The sequence below is a fragment of the Talpa occidentalis genome, unplaced genomic scaffold (assembly GCF_014898055.3).
Source record: "Talpa occidentalis isolate TD23 unplaced genomic scaffold, MPIMG_talOcc4v2.1 talOcc4.7, whole genome shotgun sequence".
Lineage (NCBI taxonomy): Eukaryota > Metazoa > Chordata > Mammalia > Eulipotyphla > Talpidae > Talpa > Talpa occidentalis.
This window is the reverse complement of record NW_023605083.1, coordinates 87649485-87667680: the sequence shown is the minus strand read 5'-3', so window position 1 is coordinate 87667680 and position 18196 is coordinate 87649485. Positions and strand designations below refer to the sequence as shown.

Below are 18196 nucleotides of genomic sequence, written 5' to 3'. Positions count from 1 at the left end.
TGTCCAGGGGCCACATAGATACCTTTTTCTGTTCCCCCTCAGGCAGGTCTGTTGACCTCAGTCTGACACAGATCTTGAAGGTGCCCCAAGCCAGCTCCTGCTCCTTGAATTGGTAGGCTGAGAACCTTTCTTCTACCTGGGGACCTGGACAAAGACACACTCTCAGAGATAGGGCTGCCAGACTTGGTCTGATTGTGGGCCTTAATGAGGCTCTAATACTAAGCAAAATCTAGTCTCTCAGTCTCAGTCCAAGAGTGGCCCTGTCCATGAAGGGACCTGGAGGGAAACATGCTCCTCCAGGCCTCTGAAGGAACAGAATAAAGGTCCAGAAACAAATCCACAAAACTGTCTAAGCACCTGGTCCACACAAGCGTGTTGGTAGGAGCTTCCCAGGGGTCCCTCCAGCACCGGAGGCCTCTTCTGTCACCATGTTGGGAATCATTACAGTATCCCCAAGACAGAGTCTCACCCTGCTAACAAAGCCCCGAGGGAGAGCGCAGTGTTCCAGAGGGTACATTGATAGCAGACAGGGTTTGAAGAAAGCTTCTGCCCCTTGCCTCATCCTCAGGTCCAAGGCAAGTCTGGAAATTAGCTCTCTGTCAGAAGGCCCTACTTGGTTTCCTTAGGAAACCTGTATCTAGTCTCAATTACACCTCTAGCTTCCTGGGAGACTTCTAGGATATGGACAAGTCCTGCAGGCCGCAGGGGCCCCACCATTATCTGGAAATTTATACCAACTGCCGTAACTGCCTGCCATAAAACCAGAGCTTGAAATAGCCTTTTGTGTTATTTTTTTGAAGAAAGTGGAAATACCAAGAGGTATGAGATACTATTTGCTATTCTTATGAAGGGTTTGAGTTGTTACAAAACAACTTACTTCTCTGCTCATCCTTGCCTCCTTCCTGGGAGGAGATTTTCTGAAATTAGACCTCCTAATTTCTGAGGCCTCCAGGAGATATCACCATCATGAAGACAGCTCTATGATAGAGAAGCTATTGGCTTGTTTTCCTATATATCCCCTTACTAGCTTTCTGAGTGGATAACTGGGTCTGTGTGGCTCTGCACTCTCTTGCCTGAAGAAGCCTCACAGACTTTGTGCCCATGCCTGGTTGAGTACTGGCGTGGTCCTCCTCCTGCTCTTACAGAACAGACGGCCCTTCCATTGTCATCAGCTCAAACGTCACTTTAACAGGGTGCAGCCAAGGTCCCTGAAAAGGGAAGATCTGGGAGAAGATTTCAGAGGTCCTGGCTCTTTTTCTGGGTCTCTTTGCCTATTCTGTCTTTCTTGGATGAAGTCTGGGCTCTGTGTCTCTTAAGAGTGAGTATGAGGGGATTCACTGAGTCCAGTTCACTGTCCAGGACCCACCTCAGGCAACTTAGAAACTTCAGTCCAGTTGGAGACCTTGTTGAACCTTTTCATGTTGGGACCATGGAGGGATTGGTTTGCGTCCAGAGGAGGGAGCTGTAATAATGCTGTATAGAGAACCTGGGGCTTATTTCAAAGCTCCAAGAGTGTTAATGCAGGTGTGTTCTTCAGTGACAGTTGTCACAGTGACCCTGCGAGACACTTGTGTGTCTCTGCACTATCAGAGGTCATCCCAGAGTTCCCTTATCTCAAGCAAGCTGCATATCTGGCCATCTGAGCTTTGGCAAAGTTGTTTTGTTGTGCTTCTATCTTGGGCTATAACTTATTTGTCTGTAAGTGATTACCCTCCTCACTACCGTATTCTTTGATGTGGTTTACATGAACAGAAATATGTCAGTATGTGAATTGTTATATTCCCACTCACTCGTTCCATCAAAACTAAGGAAAGTAGTAATATTCCCTTGCACCCTGCACTTGCCCCTACAACTCCCCTAAATCATACTATCCATAAAAGCTGGGCCTAAATTCTAATAGTCCAGAAAGGCTTCTGTGATGACTCTAGATCATACTTATGCTCTCTTTTTTCTAAAATATTATGGAAATTTGAACCAGTTATTTATTTAAGAAATAACAAGTGCCCAGAGTGTGAAAAGTATTAGGAGAATTATTCCTATTGGAAAACTGAATCGTTTGTATTTGTTCTCAAGTAGCTTATAGAAAAGCAGGGTAGATACTCTCTGTAGACAAATGATTTAGCTAGAAACTAAGCAGTTATGAGGTCCATGAAATAAGTAGTGGGACTTTAGAGGGATGGGGGGGCGGCAGAAGTGGGGAGAGAGATAGAAGGAATGCCCAAGTGCCTTTAGAGATAGGGAAGTTTCTAGGAAGCATTAATTTAGCAGCCAGCATATGAGTCAAATCTTGAAATACTTGGGCATAAGGAATGCCCTTTTCTTGGAAAGAAATTTTTTTAAGGTAGAGAAAATAGCATGAGCAAGGAGGTAGAAAACTGCAGGGTCACAATCTAATACTTGTTAAAATGTAACCAAAAGGGAAAATGTAATTGTTTGTTAATATAGGTTAAAAAGTTGTTATCCATCCAATTGGCAAAGCATTTATCATCAACTTTATCAATGACAATCAAATATGATGATTATAGTCTCCAGACACATTACTATTGATGAGATTTCAGAATTTTAAGGATATTTGGAAATCACCAAGTCTAACTTCATTCCTACAGTATCTCTCTGCTCCTTACCAATGACCTGAACACACACAGTAGAGACCTTATTTGGGAGGCTGGTCATTGAGATTACTCAAAATTGGAAACATCTTGCTATACTACAGTCTCCACTGAAAGGCATGTTACTCACTTGAAATTGTGTGTAAGTCTGTAGTTACTGCCTTGCCCACAAGCCTGAGTGGAGGTGTCTTGTGGAAGAAGGGGGTCTATGAAGCTGGAAGACCTGGTGTAAGGATAAAAGCAATGAGGAAGAGAGCAATGAGTCATTATCCAACCTCTCACATTAGAGGTTCCTCTGCTGTCTGGATATTGGAACACCCTAGGAAATTTCAATAGCACGCCATAGCCAGACACCGCTCATTAAACCAACTGAATCAGAATTCTTGGTGAAAGGCCCAGGCATGATCACTGTCTGCTAAAGATTCCCAAATGATTCCAAAAATCTAGTCTAAACAAGAGATTAGCTGAAATTTTGTGTCCCCCCGCCTTTTGTGTGTATTACCTTCTAATCTGTCTCTTTTATTAATTAATTAATTTATATTTTACATCATTGTTCATTTTTGTACAATGTTTGCTTTCTCCTCTCAGGTGTAGTCCCGGTAAAATTCCCACCACCAAGTCACCCGTGAACCATCACCATAGTCCCTTGTGCTCTTCCCTCCCCTATAATCTGTCTCTTCAAAATTGCCACTTCTCCCTTTGGAATTATGAATAAAAGTAAAATGAGAAAAGACTATGTGTTAAAACTCTAGGAATAAGCTGGTAGTTGGAAGTGCTCCTTCAGTGGTTTTCAAAAACAGAGGTGATGATGTGGGAGCGCTAAATAGTGATGGTGCACGGGAGAATTGGTGATGGGAATTTTGCCAGGACTATACCTGAAAAGAGAAAGCATGTATTGTACAAAAAGGAAGATGATGTAAAACATATATAAAATAAAATAAAAATATATTGTCATCCGGGTCCCACCCTAGGAATTCTGACTTAATTGGCCTGGGTTGGACTCTGGATATCAGAAACTTCTACATCATTCTAAAATAAAGCCAGCATTGAGATTTAACTGTCACACATTGTAACACAGCACCAGAGAGGGATGACTGTCTGGGTCATTTCTTAGCAGTTGGAGAGAAAAGGAAGGTCATGTCTGAGAAATGACTTCAGGGTTTTTAATGACTAAGACCCTTAAAATCATTCGTTGCTATTTCGAGGCAGCGGTGGGATCAGAGGCTCACTAGAGCTAGGCCATATCCTCGGTGACTGGAGAAAAGACCACATCACCTCAGATTATCAGAAGAAGGGCTCTTGCTGCCTAGTTAAAGGACAGCTAGTCACAAGAAATGGAGTATGGTTGAAAATAAAAGTGATTGGGGCAGGTCTGACAATACCCAGGACCCACCCAATAGCAAGAAGCACTGAGATTTACAAATAGTCCTGAAGAGAGTGGTAATAGTTCAGCCACTCATAAGCACCATATTAATTACATAAAATAATATAGTAATTTGTAAATTTAAAAACCACAAGGAAAAAAAAGAAACCCTCTATATTACTATGACTCTATGAGAACCAGTATAACATCTTGGTAGTGTATGTCATTACATGGAGATCAACTTTTAGAAAATAGAGCTTAATCTTCTCTTTCCCTTGTTTAACCTCATGCCACAAGAATTTACCTGTGTTTATTTTTTTAAGGGTTTTTTTTTGTTGTTGTTAATGTAGAGTTTTAAAATTGTGTTTTCTAGCTTACCTGGGCTACGTCTCATTCAGCTATTTTGTCTTCTTGGATCACACTGAGACCAGATAATCCTTTCATCAATCATGCACTCAAGTTCCACTTTTATGAACAAAGGATTTAGTCCTTTTTTAGTGACTACGTTCCTAGACAGTCATCCTATCAGTTACACTGTTATAGTATCTCTGATTTCTGGGGTGTTCTTAACCATTCTTGCCCTAAATCTCACCATACCTGGTCAGGTCCTCATCACACTTGACACTTTTTTTCAGAGTTATCAGACTCTGACTACTTCCCAGCCTTGACTCAGAGTATTCTATGCTTGAGAATAATCCTACTTTTAGTGGAGTTCTAGCTCTGCTTTTACATGGGCAGTACAGAGGCATTTATAATTTTTTGATCAGGAGTTAATTATACGATCCAAGAGACTTAGCTCAATCTGGTCATGTATTTGCCTGCTTCCTTTGAGGACATCTCCTCAGAACCATTGGTCAATCTATCATGACTGAGTCTAGGGCAAGTGGAAGACCAGTGACTGCCAATGCATTAAACTAACTGCTCCTACCAGCAACCAATCCTCGGGTCATGCTTACATTTTGTTTTCAGAGGTTGGTATCAGACACTATAAATTGAAAAAATAACTTTAAATTAAACTGTTGTTCAAAGTATAGCATAATGGTTCAATTAGCAACATGAAAACTATCAACTTTTTGACCAATGGGTTTGGAACTTATAGTTCAGAGTATGTCTCTCATCTTGTAGAAATGTACCTGGCAGGAGTATCTCATAACCCTATCATGGGTATCTTCTCCCTGATTCTTGACATATCTTCGCTTGAAATTCATTATTTTTAGAAGCTTCAAAATTTAGGTTATATTTTCAAATGATTTCTAGTTTCTCTGGAAATGTCATTGATTTTTATATTTTGAAATATGTTCATTATTTGGGCTGATTCTTCAAGTAAAATAGGGACATGCCTGCTTGACCTTATTACATTTAGAAAGGACGTCTGCTCTTATCTTGATTTATTTTCCCAACTATCCTGACCTTTTAAGCTAGCATAGGATGGGAGGGATATAGTGCTGATAGCTTTGTGCAACTCAACAGAGAGGAGAGCAAAGGCGCTGCAATGATGGAGGGGGCTGGTGATCAAGTGTGACCTGGGTAATGGAAAACTCATCACCTGACAGCTGGGAAACTTTCTACGGGGCTTAAACATGGGTGTTTTAAGACATTTATGCTGAATAAATAAATTAAGTGGACTGACACCTCCCCCTTTTAGGACATTTCCTTACAAGAACTCATGGATCCAGACATTGAGACCAACAGGACAACTGTGACTGAATTTGTTCTTCTGGGCCTTGTGGAAACAGAAAAGCTTCAGTCTGTGGTGTTTGTCATCTTCCTTTTTGCTTATCTGGTCACAGTTGGAGGCAACCTCAGCATCCTAGCAGCCATTGTGGTAGAGCCCAAACTCCACACCCCCATGTACTTCTTCCTGGGGAACCTGTCAGCTCTGGATATTGGATGCATCACTGTCACTGTTCCTGCAATGTTGAGTCGTCTCCTGTCCCACAAACGTACAATTTCCTATGGAGCCTGCCTCTCCCAACTTTTCTTCTTCCACCTTCTGGCTGGGGTAGACTGCTTCTTGTTGACAGCCATGGCCTATGACCGATTCCTGGCTATCTGCCGGCCCCTCACCTACAGCACCCACATGAGCCTGACAATTCAGAGGATACTGGTGGCTGCATCCTGGGCTTGTGCCCTCTCCAATGCGCTGACCCACACTATTGCCTTAACTACCCTTGACTTCTGTGGTCCCAATGAATCCAACCACTTCTACTGTGACCTCCCACAGCTCTTCCCGCTGTCCTGCTCCAGCACCCAACTCAATGAGCTGCTGCTCTTTGGTCTGGGTTTCATAATGGCAGGCTCACCTGTGGTTCTCATCATCACCTCCTATGCCCATGTGGCAGCTGCGGTTCTACGAATCCGCTCAGCAGAGGGCCGGAAGAAGGCCTTCTCCACATGTGGCTCCCACCTCACTGTGGTTTGCCTCTTCTATGGGACCGGTATCTTCAACTACATGCGTCTGGGTTCAGAAGAGGCTTCGGACAAGGATAAAGGGGTTGGAGTTTTCAACACAGTTATCAACCCTATGCTGAACCCATTTATCTACAGCCTTAGAAATCCAGATGTTCAAGGTGCCCTGTTGCGGGTATTTGTGGGGCGGCGGCCTGCCGGGTAACCGGGTCCCTCCTTTTTGCCTTTTCTGGGTTGAGAAACATTTCCCATGAAGGCATTAGCCTGATTCCTGAAGTTTTGCGTGATGTGTTTGTTCTGCAAAGAAACCCTATGGATTCTGTTCCTTTTTATTGATAGCTATTGAATTGTTTCTATATTCAGGTGCTTTTTAGGGCACTTGTGAACAAAATGGACAAGATTCTGCACTTATGCAACTTAAGTTCAAATGGAGACACAATAAATGAAATAAATAAGTACCATATACAGTATATCATGTAGTGATAAGCACTATAGAGAAAAACGGATAAGACAGGGGATGTGAAATTAGTTTGCCATGCAAGTTCTCTGGGAAAGTTTTTGCTTGCGTTTGGCTGTGCTCACTTTCTGGATGAGTTGAAGCCTTGGAAATCCACTAGTTCCGCAAAACAATGCTTGTAAGAAACGGTTATGTTTGGTTAAACACTAAAGATTTTTTCTGGTGGGGTTGTGAGATTCCAGTAGACCAGAGTGCAGAAAGCTGTTTAAAATCACAAGCCCATTCTTATGTTGACCCTTCACCTGTAAGAAAATCAGATCCTTGGGCCTCCCTCGTGGTGCAGAGGTTAACGACAGCGCTATGAAGCTATCACCAGCTACTGCAGCATGAATTTGATCCCTGGCCAGCCAGGGAGCAACCCACATGGAACAGCAGACCTCTCCTGGCTCCCCTTCAGCAGTGTATTTCAGCCCATCTGCCTGTTGTGTTCCCCTCTCTGTCTCTGGTGAATCTTCTCAACCCCACATCTCTGGCCTATACCCCTGTTCTTGTATGCATAAATAAATAATTCTTTAAAAAAAGAAAAGAGGGCCTCCCCAGTGGCGCAGTGGTTGAGCGCTAGGCTGGGAAGCTTCCCACAGCCTCTGCAGCACTGGTTCGATCCCCAGCCGCCAGGGAGAGTCCCACATGGCTCTCAGACTTCTCCTGCCACTCCCACTCCCCTCTGCAGTGTACTTCATGTGTCTGCCTGTTCTGCTCCCCGCTCTGGCTCTGGTGAATTCTCTCACCCTCCCGCGCTTCTGACTGTACCCAGTGCTTGTATAAATAAATAAATAAATCTTTTTAAAAAAGAAAAGAATAGAAAAAAAGGAAAATCAGGTCCTTCATTTTACTACCACACAAGAATCCCATAGGCAAAATTAGGGTATATGTAAGGTCTAGAGAAGGAAAGGACCCACCAAATAAAAACTATGTTAGTGCATATATAATATAGCTTAAGATCAAAAAATGAATGTTCCATCTCCATCCCCTGCCATGTCTCTCTATTTGATGAGACACCTTCCTCACATATATGATAAAACCTTTGAGAGAATATGCATTTATATGCCAGCTGGGTTAGAATTATCACTGTAAAATATCCCATATAACCTTTTCCAAAATCTTACTTTTCTCTCTCCAACTTCCTAACTCAGGAAATATCCACAAATGAGGCCTCTGGGAGTGATGCCTCTTTCTTACTTTATTTTATAAGTACATCTGTACAGCTCCCACCCACAGAATTTTTTCATCATGATTTCTATGAAACCTTCAGTTCATCCACTTCTGACTTGTCTCTTTTCTCCTGTCCCCCAGGGGAGACGACTTCCCCATCCCGGTAACTCTATTCTCCCTCTACTGTATCATTCTCTTTTTTATTATTATTACTGTATCATTCTTAAAACTGTCTTATGGCCACATCTAGAGCTTGGCTTCTCTGTGATATCTTCTTGGAGTCAAGGAACTGGCAGGATGGAAAGAAATGAGATGAGGGGGGAGGTAGGACAGCACTGGGAGTTTAGACATGAAGATGAAATAACGTGCCTCAGGAATGCTGATGAGGTCAGAGAAGGGTGTAAGAAAAGGAAGGGTGAATAGGGGTGGGAGATGAGACTGAAAGTCATACAATGGAATCACTTCCCATTAGTGTGTGGCCATGTAATAACTAGCACTTTTTTTTAAAAGATTTATTTTTATTTATTTATACAAGCACTGGGTACAGTCAGAAGCGTGGGAGGGTGAGAGAATTCACCAGAGCCAGAGCGGGGAGCAGAACAGGCAGACGGATGAAGTACACTGCTGAGGGGAGCAGTGGGCGGCAGGAGAGGTCTGCGCGCCATGTGGGACCCTCCTCTGGTGACCAGGGAGCAGCTGGGGATTGAACCGGCACTGCAGAGGCCGAGGGCAGCTTCGCAACCCAGCACTCAACTGCTGCGCCACCAGGGAGGCCCATAACTAGCACTTTTTACGTTATTGTTAGACCCTGCCTTCCAACAAGGAAAAAAAGTTTGTTTTGCTAAAGGCATAATGATGAAATGAGTCTGAGTATTCCTCTTCTACTTCCTCTGCCAGAAAATGATCCTAGAAGGAAAACGAGTAAGACTGACAAATGGCAGAGAGGAAGGGAGGAAGGAGCAGAGGAAACAATAAACTAAGTGAAAAGCAACCTGTAGAATGGGAGGAAATATTTTCAACCCATATACCTGGTGATGGGCTAACATCCAAAATAAAAAAGAAATGAAACAATTCAAAAGCAAATAAATAAATAGGCCCTGTTCCCATCTTTATTGGATTCATTTTTTTTCCAAAGAAGAGGTACAAATGGTCACAAGGTGTATGAAAAGGATCTCATCATCAGGAACCATCAGAGAAATGCAAGCCAAAGCCACAATGCAATATCACCTCATACCTCACAGGACGACTATTATCCAAAAGGCAAGATATAACAAGTGTTGACAAGGATGTGGAGAAAACAGACCCCTGGACACTATTGGTGAGATTGTAAATTAGTACAGCCATTATGGAAAATAGTATGGTAATTCCTCAAAAATTTAAGAATAGGACTATGGTATGATCCAGCAATCCTGCTTCTGGATGTATAGTTTGCAGCACATAACTACACTTTGGCCAATGACAGGACACTATACACTGGTCACTACACATCACTGAGGTATGTAGTAGGCTTTGCCATGTAGGTTTGTGTAAGCATACTCTAACATTCATACAATGATGAAATTTTGCAATGACATATTTCTCAGAATTTATTCCCATCATTAAGCAACATATGACTTTATATCCAAAGGAAATGTAATCAGGATCTCAAAGAGATACCTGCACACCAACGTTCACTGCAGCATGATTCACAATGACTGAGGTATGGAGGTGACCTAAGTGTGTGTTGTCTGATGAGTGAAAAAGAAAATGTAGTATTGATGTAAGGGCGCATGCATGTGCGTATGTGTGTGCGTGCTCACAGTTGTTAGCAATTGAATGAACTGAACTTAAAGATCAATTCAACTCTCCCTGTTTGCCAAAGTCCAGGTTAGTACTGCCCCAGTGATGCATCTGTAAAGGACTTCTCCATCTTTCAAATTGCCACAGTCCAGCGATAAATCTTCTCATCAGTTACTATTCACTTTCTGTCCTTGTACTTGACAAGGCTGGTTGAACTGAAGTAGAGACAGGTCTCACCATTTTCTCATCTGCTTCGACCCACACTCCTGTTCATGAGTGTGTGTTGATGTCATAGTCTCAAGAGTTTTGTTTTGAGTGAATAGGGTGGTTGCAAGCAGGAGAAATGGGGCAGGGGAGGTGTGTGGAAGAGCCATAGTAATACGGGACAGGATAGAATGCTCTGGGAGTTCTTCCGTAGTAAAAAAGAGAGGAGTAAGGTGCACTTAGTATTGCTTTGAGATGTGAAATGATAGTTGACCCAAGCAAAGGAGAGGAACTTTTCTATAAGTTTTGCCTGAACAGCAGGAATTACATGCAGAGGGACTGTGAATCAGTACTGAATCATCAGGGGCTGTGCCTGGAAGGAAAGGACTGGCTTCATTCTGGGCACCTCAGTAAGGGTAGTGCAAGTGGTTTACAGCAACAGACCCCTTAAAAAAGGTCTGAACTCAAGACCATGAATACATGTGCTGGAGAACACAAGAGAGCCTCCAAAGGGATGACTGGGTATGTTTTGACAGGCTGGGATGGTGACACCATGATCCTCTGGTCAGGTCAGTTGAAGGATTTGATCCTACAAAGTTTTTGTATTAGTGTCAGCATGACTTTATTGCCAAGACTGGTGAGGTCTGGGGAACACTGAGTTACACATGGGTGTCTTTTCTTCATCCCAGATATATGAACTCATTCTGGTCAGGAGTGAATTCTTAATCATTCCTGTATCCCCCAAGATAGCAGAGTAGCGCAGCGGAAGCGTGCTGGGCCCATTCCTGTATCCCCCACAGGACAATGGTGGGAAGAAATTCCCAGTTTCCACTTCAATGCCCTTCGTCAAAAATTACCTCATATCAACCTCTGGAAGGCTTTCCCTAGGAGGAGTCTTCCCAGAGCCCCATGCATGTCCTTGTTCCTCAGGCTGTAGATGAAGGGGTTCATCATGGGGGTCACCACAGCATACATCACTGTGGCTACGGAGTCCTTTATGGAGTAGGAGTGGAGGGGCTGCAGATAGACCATAGCAAGTGTCCCATAGAAGAGGGAGACCACAGCCAAATGGGAGGCACAGGTGGAGAAGGCTTTGTACTTCCCAGTGGCTGAGGGTATTCGGAGGATGGCTTTCACAATCCGGACATAGGACATGATCATGAACCCTAAGGGGGTGAGGAAGATGAAGCAACCTGTGGCAATCAGCGCTGTGTGATTGACCTGAGTGTCTGAACATGCAATCCTCAGCAGAACATACATCTCGCAGAAGATGTAACGAATCTTCTGGGACCCACAGAAGGTCACCCTTGTCATGAGGAGGGTATGGATGAGGCCATAGAGGACAGAGAGAACCCAACACAAGATGAGAAGCGAAATGCAGAGCCCAGGGTTCATGGCTGTGGTGTAGTGGAGGGGGCGGCAGATGGCCACGTAGCGGTCATATGCCATCACGGCCAGGATGAGGTTGTCCAGGGCCACCAAGGAGACCAGGAAGTAGAGCTGTGTCAGACACCCTGCATAGGAGATTGCTTTGTTCTCAGACTGAAGGTTCACCAGCATCTTGGGGATTGTGTTGGTGACAAAGCAGAGGTCGGTGAAGGAGAGGTTGGCCAGGAAGAAGTACATGGGAGTGTGCAGGCGGGGGTCAGAGCTGATTGCCAGGATGATGAGCACATTTCCCACCACCGTGACCAGGTACATGACCAGGAACATCCAAAACTGGACCTGCTGTTCTTCAGGTTTCTCTGAGATCCCCAGGAGTAGAAACTCCGTGACCTCACTCTGGTTGCCTCCATCCATTTCCCCAACTATCTGTAACATCAGCACCAATAAATGTTTGTTTGTGAAGTGCTCTTAAGATGAATAAGGACATTCTTACAAGCAAAATATTTTCTTAGCATTGAAGGGATCATGCTCAGCGAAATAAGTCAGAAAGAAAAAGAAAAATACCGGATGGTCTCACTCATAGCAGGAATTTAGAAAACTTAAATAAGAGGCCAGAAAAAGACTAATCAATACAAAGTAAAAATCAAAATCAACAAGCCACTATAAACCAGAGACACACTACGGTGGTGGTGGGGAGGAAGGGGCGGGGAGAGGAAGGACTAGAGTCAAAATAAAGGGGGGCGGTGTGCAATTGTATGGGGAATATAACCAAAATGAAAATGCATACATTGTGCAAAGATGAAAATGATGTAAGAATTATATAAAAAAAAATAAAAAAAATCTTAGGCTACAAATCTATTATTTGTAGATTAGCAAACTAACAACAGACTCAAGCACATAACATGGAAAATCTTTACGCAGCTTAGTCATTCCAGCAACATCTAACTTGGCAAATGCAGTGTTACAGGAATAATGTCTAGGTCAGATTTAAAATCCTGTCACCTGGGGCCTCCCTGGAGGCACAAGGGGTTAAGCACATAACTGTGAAGCTATCCACAGCCTCTGCAGCACCAGTTTGATCCCGCCCAGGGAGCCACCCACATAGCGCAGCAGACCTCTTCTGTCTCACCCGCTGCTCCCCTCCGCAGTGTATTTCAGTCAATCTACCGGTTCTGTTCCCCACTCTGTCTCTGGTGAATCCTTACTCCCTCTCCTCTGGCTGCACCCCAGTTCTTATATGCATAAATAAATAAATCTTTTTTTTTTAAAAGATTTATTTATTTATTTATTTATACAAGCACTGGGTACAGTCAGAAGTGCAGGAGGGTGGGACAATTCACCAGAGCCAGAGTGGGGAGAACAGTACAGGCAGACTGACGAAATACACTGCTGAGGGGAGCAGTGGGCGCAGCAGGAGAGGCCTGTCGCACCATGTGGGACCCTCGCTGGTGGCCGGGGATCGAACTGGTGCTGCAGAGGCTGCGTGCAGCTTTGCAGCCCAGCACTCAACCGCTGGGCCACCAGGGGAGGCCCATAAATAAATAATCTTTAAAAAATTCCCATAATCTTACAAAATTCTTCAAGTTCTTAACAATTAGTATATCATGATATTGAACAGAATTTTAAATAATATTACAATGAATGTATGCATTATAAGAAATGACTATTGTATAATTGGACAAAAAGGGAGAAAGTAAAAATACTGGAAAGGAGAAAGAAAATTTATTTTTTGCTGATAGGATGATCTATCTGGAAACCTAAGACAATCAACTGAAATAAAAAGAACCTTCAATTCCATAATGAATAGACCCCAAACAAATGATGCACCCCTGAGCTGCTCAGTACAGTGACCCATGCTCTGCCACTTGCTGCAAAATCTCAGGCTAGTTACTGAGCTCTTTAAGACTTATTTTCTTCTTTAAGACTTCTTTCTTGAAATTGAGTGGTGGCAAGGATAAAACTAAGCAACAATAGCAAAAATGTAGAAACAACAAAACACTTAGCATTCCTGATTTTATTTAAAAAATTACAGAATATGTAAGTGTACAGAGGCAGAAAGTAGAAGAGTGAGGATAGTGGTTGTTGGAAGCTATCGGGGGGGAAGGAAAGAGTGACTGTGGGTGGGTTTCTCCTGGGAATCACGAATGTGTTCTAAAATTAAATTATGGTGGTAGCTGCACAATTCTGTGACTAGATGAAAGCTGTTGTATTGTGTATTGATGCATGCCGATTATAAATATTTTCTGGTTCCCTTTTTTGAGATGATTCAGTAGCTCTTTACTGAGAGCCAAGTTCTCAGCAAACACCAGGTGATTCTGATCCTACACTCTAGCAAACACTGATAAGTCTGTAAGTCATGGGTTCTGCTTTTGTACCTCAAAAGAAACCATTACAAAAACAAAAATGCAACCCACAGAATGGAAGATATTTGCATATTATAATCTGCCAAGAGGCTAATTTCCAAAAGATGCAAAGTACTTATATAATCCAAGAACAAAAAAACACAACCCAATTTAAAAAATGGGCAAAAGACCTAAATAGACATTTAAGTCTCATGTTCTACTGATTGAGCTAGTCAGGTGGCTGCCTAAATAGACATTTTCCTAAAAGACACTCGGATGGCCTACAGACACATGAACATTGTTCAGCATCAGTTATTATAAGGAAAATGCAAATCGAAACCACAACGAGATATCACCTCACCCCTGTGAGAATGGCCCATGTCAGAAAAAATGGAAACAACAATTGTTAGCCAAAGTGTGGAGAAAAAGGAATCTCATCACTGTTGGGGAATGTAAGTGGGTGCAATCTCTGTGGGAAATGGTATGGAGATTTCTTTGGAAAATAAAGATGGAAATCCCATATTGTGGATCTGCTAATCCTAAACGGCCTGTTCGACCACCATTTTGTTACCTGCAGTTCTGCATTCCTATACAAGGTCAGAACTGCCCGTCAATCAGTCAGAGCCAAACCTTACAAGGTGCCTTTCAAATCAACCAAGAGCTTAAAGCTTGATCACTCTGGGAAGGCTACGTATCAGGAGGTATGACCAAAACACCAGGGGGGTGGGGTGAGGGGCTGAAGACCAATATATGACAAGGGACCCCAGAAGCTGATCAGTGGAAAAAGGCTTGTTGATAAGTTTGAAACCAAGGCTGGGCATCTAGAGCTTGATCTCAATTACAATACCAAGTCATCAAGCAGATGAGAAGTGCCTGGAGGGCAGACTCACAACCCCTCATACTATAGATGACACAGCACTTTTTTTTTTAGTTTTACCCCCTCCCTTTTTTCTTTGTCCTCCTTCCCCTCACAAAAGCATCTTGCATTATGTAGCCTGCTCTATGACTCGTTTTTTTTTTTTTTTTTTTAATCAGTGTAGTACTGCCTGACGCAATACCTTATGATCCAGAAACACCTCTGTTAGGTTTTTATCCAAAAATAATATGAAAACTAGGGGCCTTCCCGGTGGCGCAGTGGGTTGAGTGCCCCGCTGTGAAGCTGTCCACAGCCTCTGCAGCGCGGGTTTGATTCCTGGCGCAGCAGACCTCTCCTGCCTCGCCCGCTGCTCCCCTCAGCAGTGTCTTTGGTCCATCTGCCTGTTCTGTTCCCCTCTCTGTCTCTGGTGAATTCTCTCACCCTCCCGCACCTCTGGCCTGTACCCCAGTTCTTATACAAATAAATAAATCTTAAAAAATATATGAAAACTCTGACATAAAAAGACTTATGTACCCCTATGGTCATAGCAGCAGTGTCCACATTTGCCAAATCACGGAACCAATCTAAGTACCCATCGACATGAGACACAGGGCAAGTTAGGGTAATTAGGCAGTTTTAGGGACACTGCAGGAGGGGACCTCGGCGAATTGAGGAAGCCTTCAGAGATAAGGGCAGCAAGAGGAATGTAACTAATTCCACTAGGAAAAACAAACATCCCAGAACCACGGACAACATTGTTAATGCTGGCCTTGGTTTCCTTCAGGTGATAAAGGGAGGTAGAGATTGGGAAATGGAGAGTGGTTTAATTTATGGACAAATTAGAAGGGCAGCTGTTTAACTTCAATGCAGGGATGCTTATCCAGAGGACTGGGCCATAAAGACAAAGATGCAACAAATGGGGAAAGACAAACCTGTTAGATAAGGAATGTGAAGATCCCCTGCTCAGTAGCAGATTAAGTGAGACAGCCGAGAACTGACCAATCACAAAGAGACTGGTGGAGCTTTAGAATAATGAGGGAAAGAAGGTCTGTATACCCTGAGACACGACTCCACTGTGGCTTCCTTGCCCCTCCCTGGCCTGGTTCCCTGGCCTGGGAATCTCACTTTATTTCTGTTCCTTTTCTCCTCAATAAACTTTTTCTTTCTTTAAACAAACCTGCCTCTTCTCGCTTGCTTGCCTGAGAGTCTGCAAAGTTCCTGCTGCAGCTTCATGAGACACCAACCCGGGGTGGTCTAGTGGCTGGGGCTCAGCACTGCCCCTGCAGCCTGGGATCCGTTCCTGGCTGGGAGACTAGGCCTGACAATCTGGTATCAGACAGATGTCTGGGTAAAGAAATTGTGGAACATATATATACTCAATGGGGTAATACACAGCTATTACAAAAGATGAAATAATGCCTTTTGGAACAAAATGAGTGGATCTCAAGGTGACTATGCTAATTGAAATAAGACATTGGATGGTTTCACTTATCTGTGGAATGTAAATAACCAAAAAATATACTGGCAAAATACAGTAAAAATAAATCTTGGACTTAGTAAAAAAATTAATGGTTACTGGAGGGAAGAGGAGTGGAGGAGGAGGTGGGAGTGGAGAAAGAAGCGGCAGGGCACTGGCACAGGTGGTTTGGTGGAGGGTGAGTGGAACATGTGCACACATGGAGAAATAAAAATGTCACCCCCAAATTATAATAAAAAGAAATGAAAAAAAAAAAAAGAATGTAGGGTAAGTAAAAAGTATCAGGCTTTTCTGCCCTCCTGCTATAGGATTAGATGCATGCCTGCTGGCAGGCACCTGGAATGGGGTGTGGGCATACGTAGGTGGGTACACCTGGGTTGAGACTGGGCTTATAAGGGCATCATCACAGAGATGCCAGCAGAGCGAAAGGAATGGAACTACCAGCAGAAGCAGAACCAGCAGAGAAGCAGAGGCCACGAGAGAACGCTGGAGAGCCCAGGAAGAGTGAATACTTGCCGGGTGCTGGGTGGCCTGCCAGCCTCCTGGCCCCCCAGCAACCCTGCCTGCCGTGTACCTGGTAAACTCAATAAAAGCCTGAAAAAACCACCGAGGGCTCCAGGACGTTTCCTTCACCTGTCTGCTTGGTCATAGAGCTCCTGCTCTCTGCCCTTCCTGGCACTACAAAAAAATCTGTGGGTTCTGGCACTTGAGTGATCACCTGGGCTTAGGGACACAAATCCCTCAGCAGCGTGGCCAGGTGAAGAGGAGAGAGAATGTGGTTATAGTTTGGAAAAGCAGTCCTAGCTCAGAGTTGCAAAATCGGCCTTTTTTACCTCATGTGTTGCTACCCAGCTTCATGACATCAAAGAGGTCATGGGCCTCCAGCTCTCACCCAGGAGGCCTTTCTTGCAGCTTTGTGAATCATACAATCGGGTGTGTGACAGCACCTTGAAAACTGTAGAACACTACAAAGATAGGGGTTGTTATATTACCTTTAAATACTAAAAAGTTGGATTTTATGAAGACTTCCCAAAATATGTGAATATGTCTGTGAGACAGAAAATGGAGAAGAGGGCCTCCCTGGTGGCGCAGCGGTTGAGCGCTGGGCTGTGAAGCTGCCTGCAGGCTCCGCAGTGCCAGTTCAATCCCCGGCCGCCGGAGGAGGGTCCCACATGGCGCGCAGACCTCTCCTGCCGCCTGCTGCTCCCCTCAGCAGTGTACTTCGGTCCTTCTGCCTGCTCTGCTCTCCGCTCTGGCTCTGGCGAATTCTCTCACCCTCCCGCGCTTCTGACTGTACCCAGGGCCTGTATAAGTAAATAAATAAATCTTAAAAAAAAAAAAAAAGAAAATGGAGAAGAGTGAGATGAAAAAGGGTGGCAGGAGGGAACAAAGTGAGAGCGAGACTTACGTTCTGTGCTGTGTCAGAATTCACCGGTTCTTCTGCCTCCACTTTTCTCCTCCATTCAATAAAAATTCAGTCAGGACATAAAGCACTAAAAGTAAGGCCGTATTTATCAGTACAATTTATCAATCTGTGACTTAAGACTGGAGCAGGGCAAAGGTGAAAAGCAGGGGAATGAGTACCTGGATCGTTGGTGACCATCACAGAGAAGACAGACTGTTATGCTGTGGGTGCCCCCAGGAGGCTGGGGGACCTGAGGACAGATGCCTGAGCCTCAGGTCTGAGAAGGCAGTGGCTGAGTCAGGCCTATTTATCAGTTTTGGGGAGGCCCCAGGGAAGCAGTCCCAAGATAGCTTCTTCAGTTGAACATGGATAATTGCTCCAGTGAGTCAGGGTCTTGGGAAATGAATCTTATTTACCAGAAGTAAGACAGTTTCTTTTCTTTCTCTGTTCCCTCATTTGTTACTTCCATCTCTTTTCCATCCTCCTCCCTTCCATCTCACTATTTCAGGTGGATAGCACGAACTTGAATCTTCCACACCTTAGATGCCTCAGACCATTTTCTCTCTGACCAAACACCAAGGACCAATGATTCAGAGCTGACAGGATTTTAGATTTGAACTAGCCTATCTATGTCCTCCCTACCTTCTACATAGAGGTATGGTATTTTCAGGATCCCTGTCCAGAGAACACCTTATCT

The 18196-nt window shown here is 43.9% G+C and overlaps 3 protein-coding genes across 3 annotated transcripts in view; 1 reads left to right on the top strand and 2 right to left on the bottom strand.

The window, feature by feature from the left end:
- The first annotated feature begins 5626 nt into the window (after positions 1-5626).
- Positions 5627-6767, top strand: LOC119231836 (olfactory receptor 3A2). The gene has a single exon (XM_037493621.1). It carries the CDS (start codon positions 5639-5641, stop codon positions 6584-6586), a length of 948 nt encoding a protein of 315 aa, XP_037349518.1. The 5' UTR covers positions 5627-5638; the 3' UTR covers positions 6587-6767.
- Positions 6768-10891: 4124 nt separating this feature from the next.
- LOC119231822 (olfactory receptor 1D2) lies at positions 10892-11869 on the bottom strand. The gene has a single exon (XM_037493604.1). The coding sequence runs from the start codon at positions 11852-11854 to the stop codon at positions 10892-10894; it is 963 nt and encodes a 320-aa protein (XP_037349501.1). The 5' UTR covers positions 11855-11869.
- A 5691-nt stretch (positions 11870-17560) lies between these two features.
- The window catches only part of LOC119232357 (olfactory receptor 1P1-like), a 251030-nt gene continuing 250394 nt past the window's right edge, over positions 17561-18196 (bottom strand). Inside the window, exon 12 of the transcript XR_008549515.1 lies at positions 17561-17587. The gene's annotated coding sequence lies outside the window, so the exon portion shown is untranslated. The remainder of the gene's footprint in view (positions 17588-18196) is intronic.

What these genes read in the sequence shown, in the direction of transcription:
- LOC119231836 (XM_037493621.1), top strand. Translation starts at nt 5,639, where the DNA reads ATGGATCCAGACATTGAGACCAACAGGACAACTGTGACTGAATTTGTT.
- LOC119231822 (XM_037493604.1), bottom strand. Translation starts at nt 11,854, where the DNA reads ATGTTACAGATAGTTGGGGAAATGGATGGAGGCAACCAGAGTGAGGTC.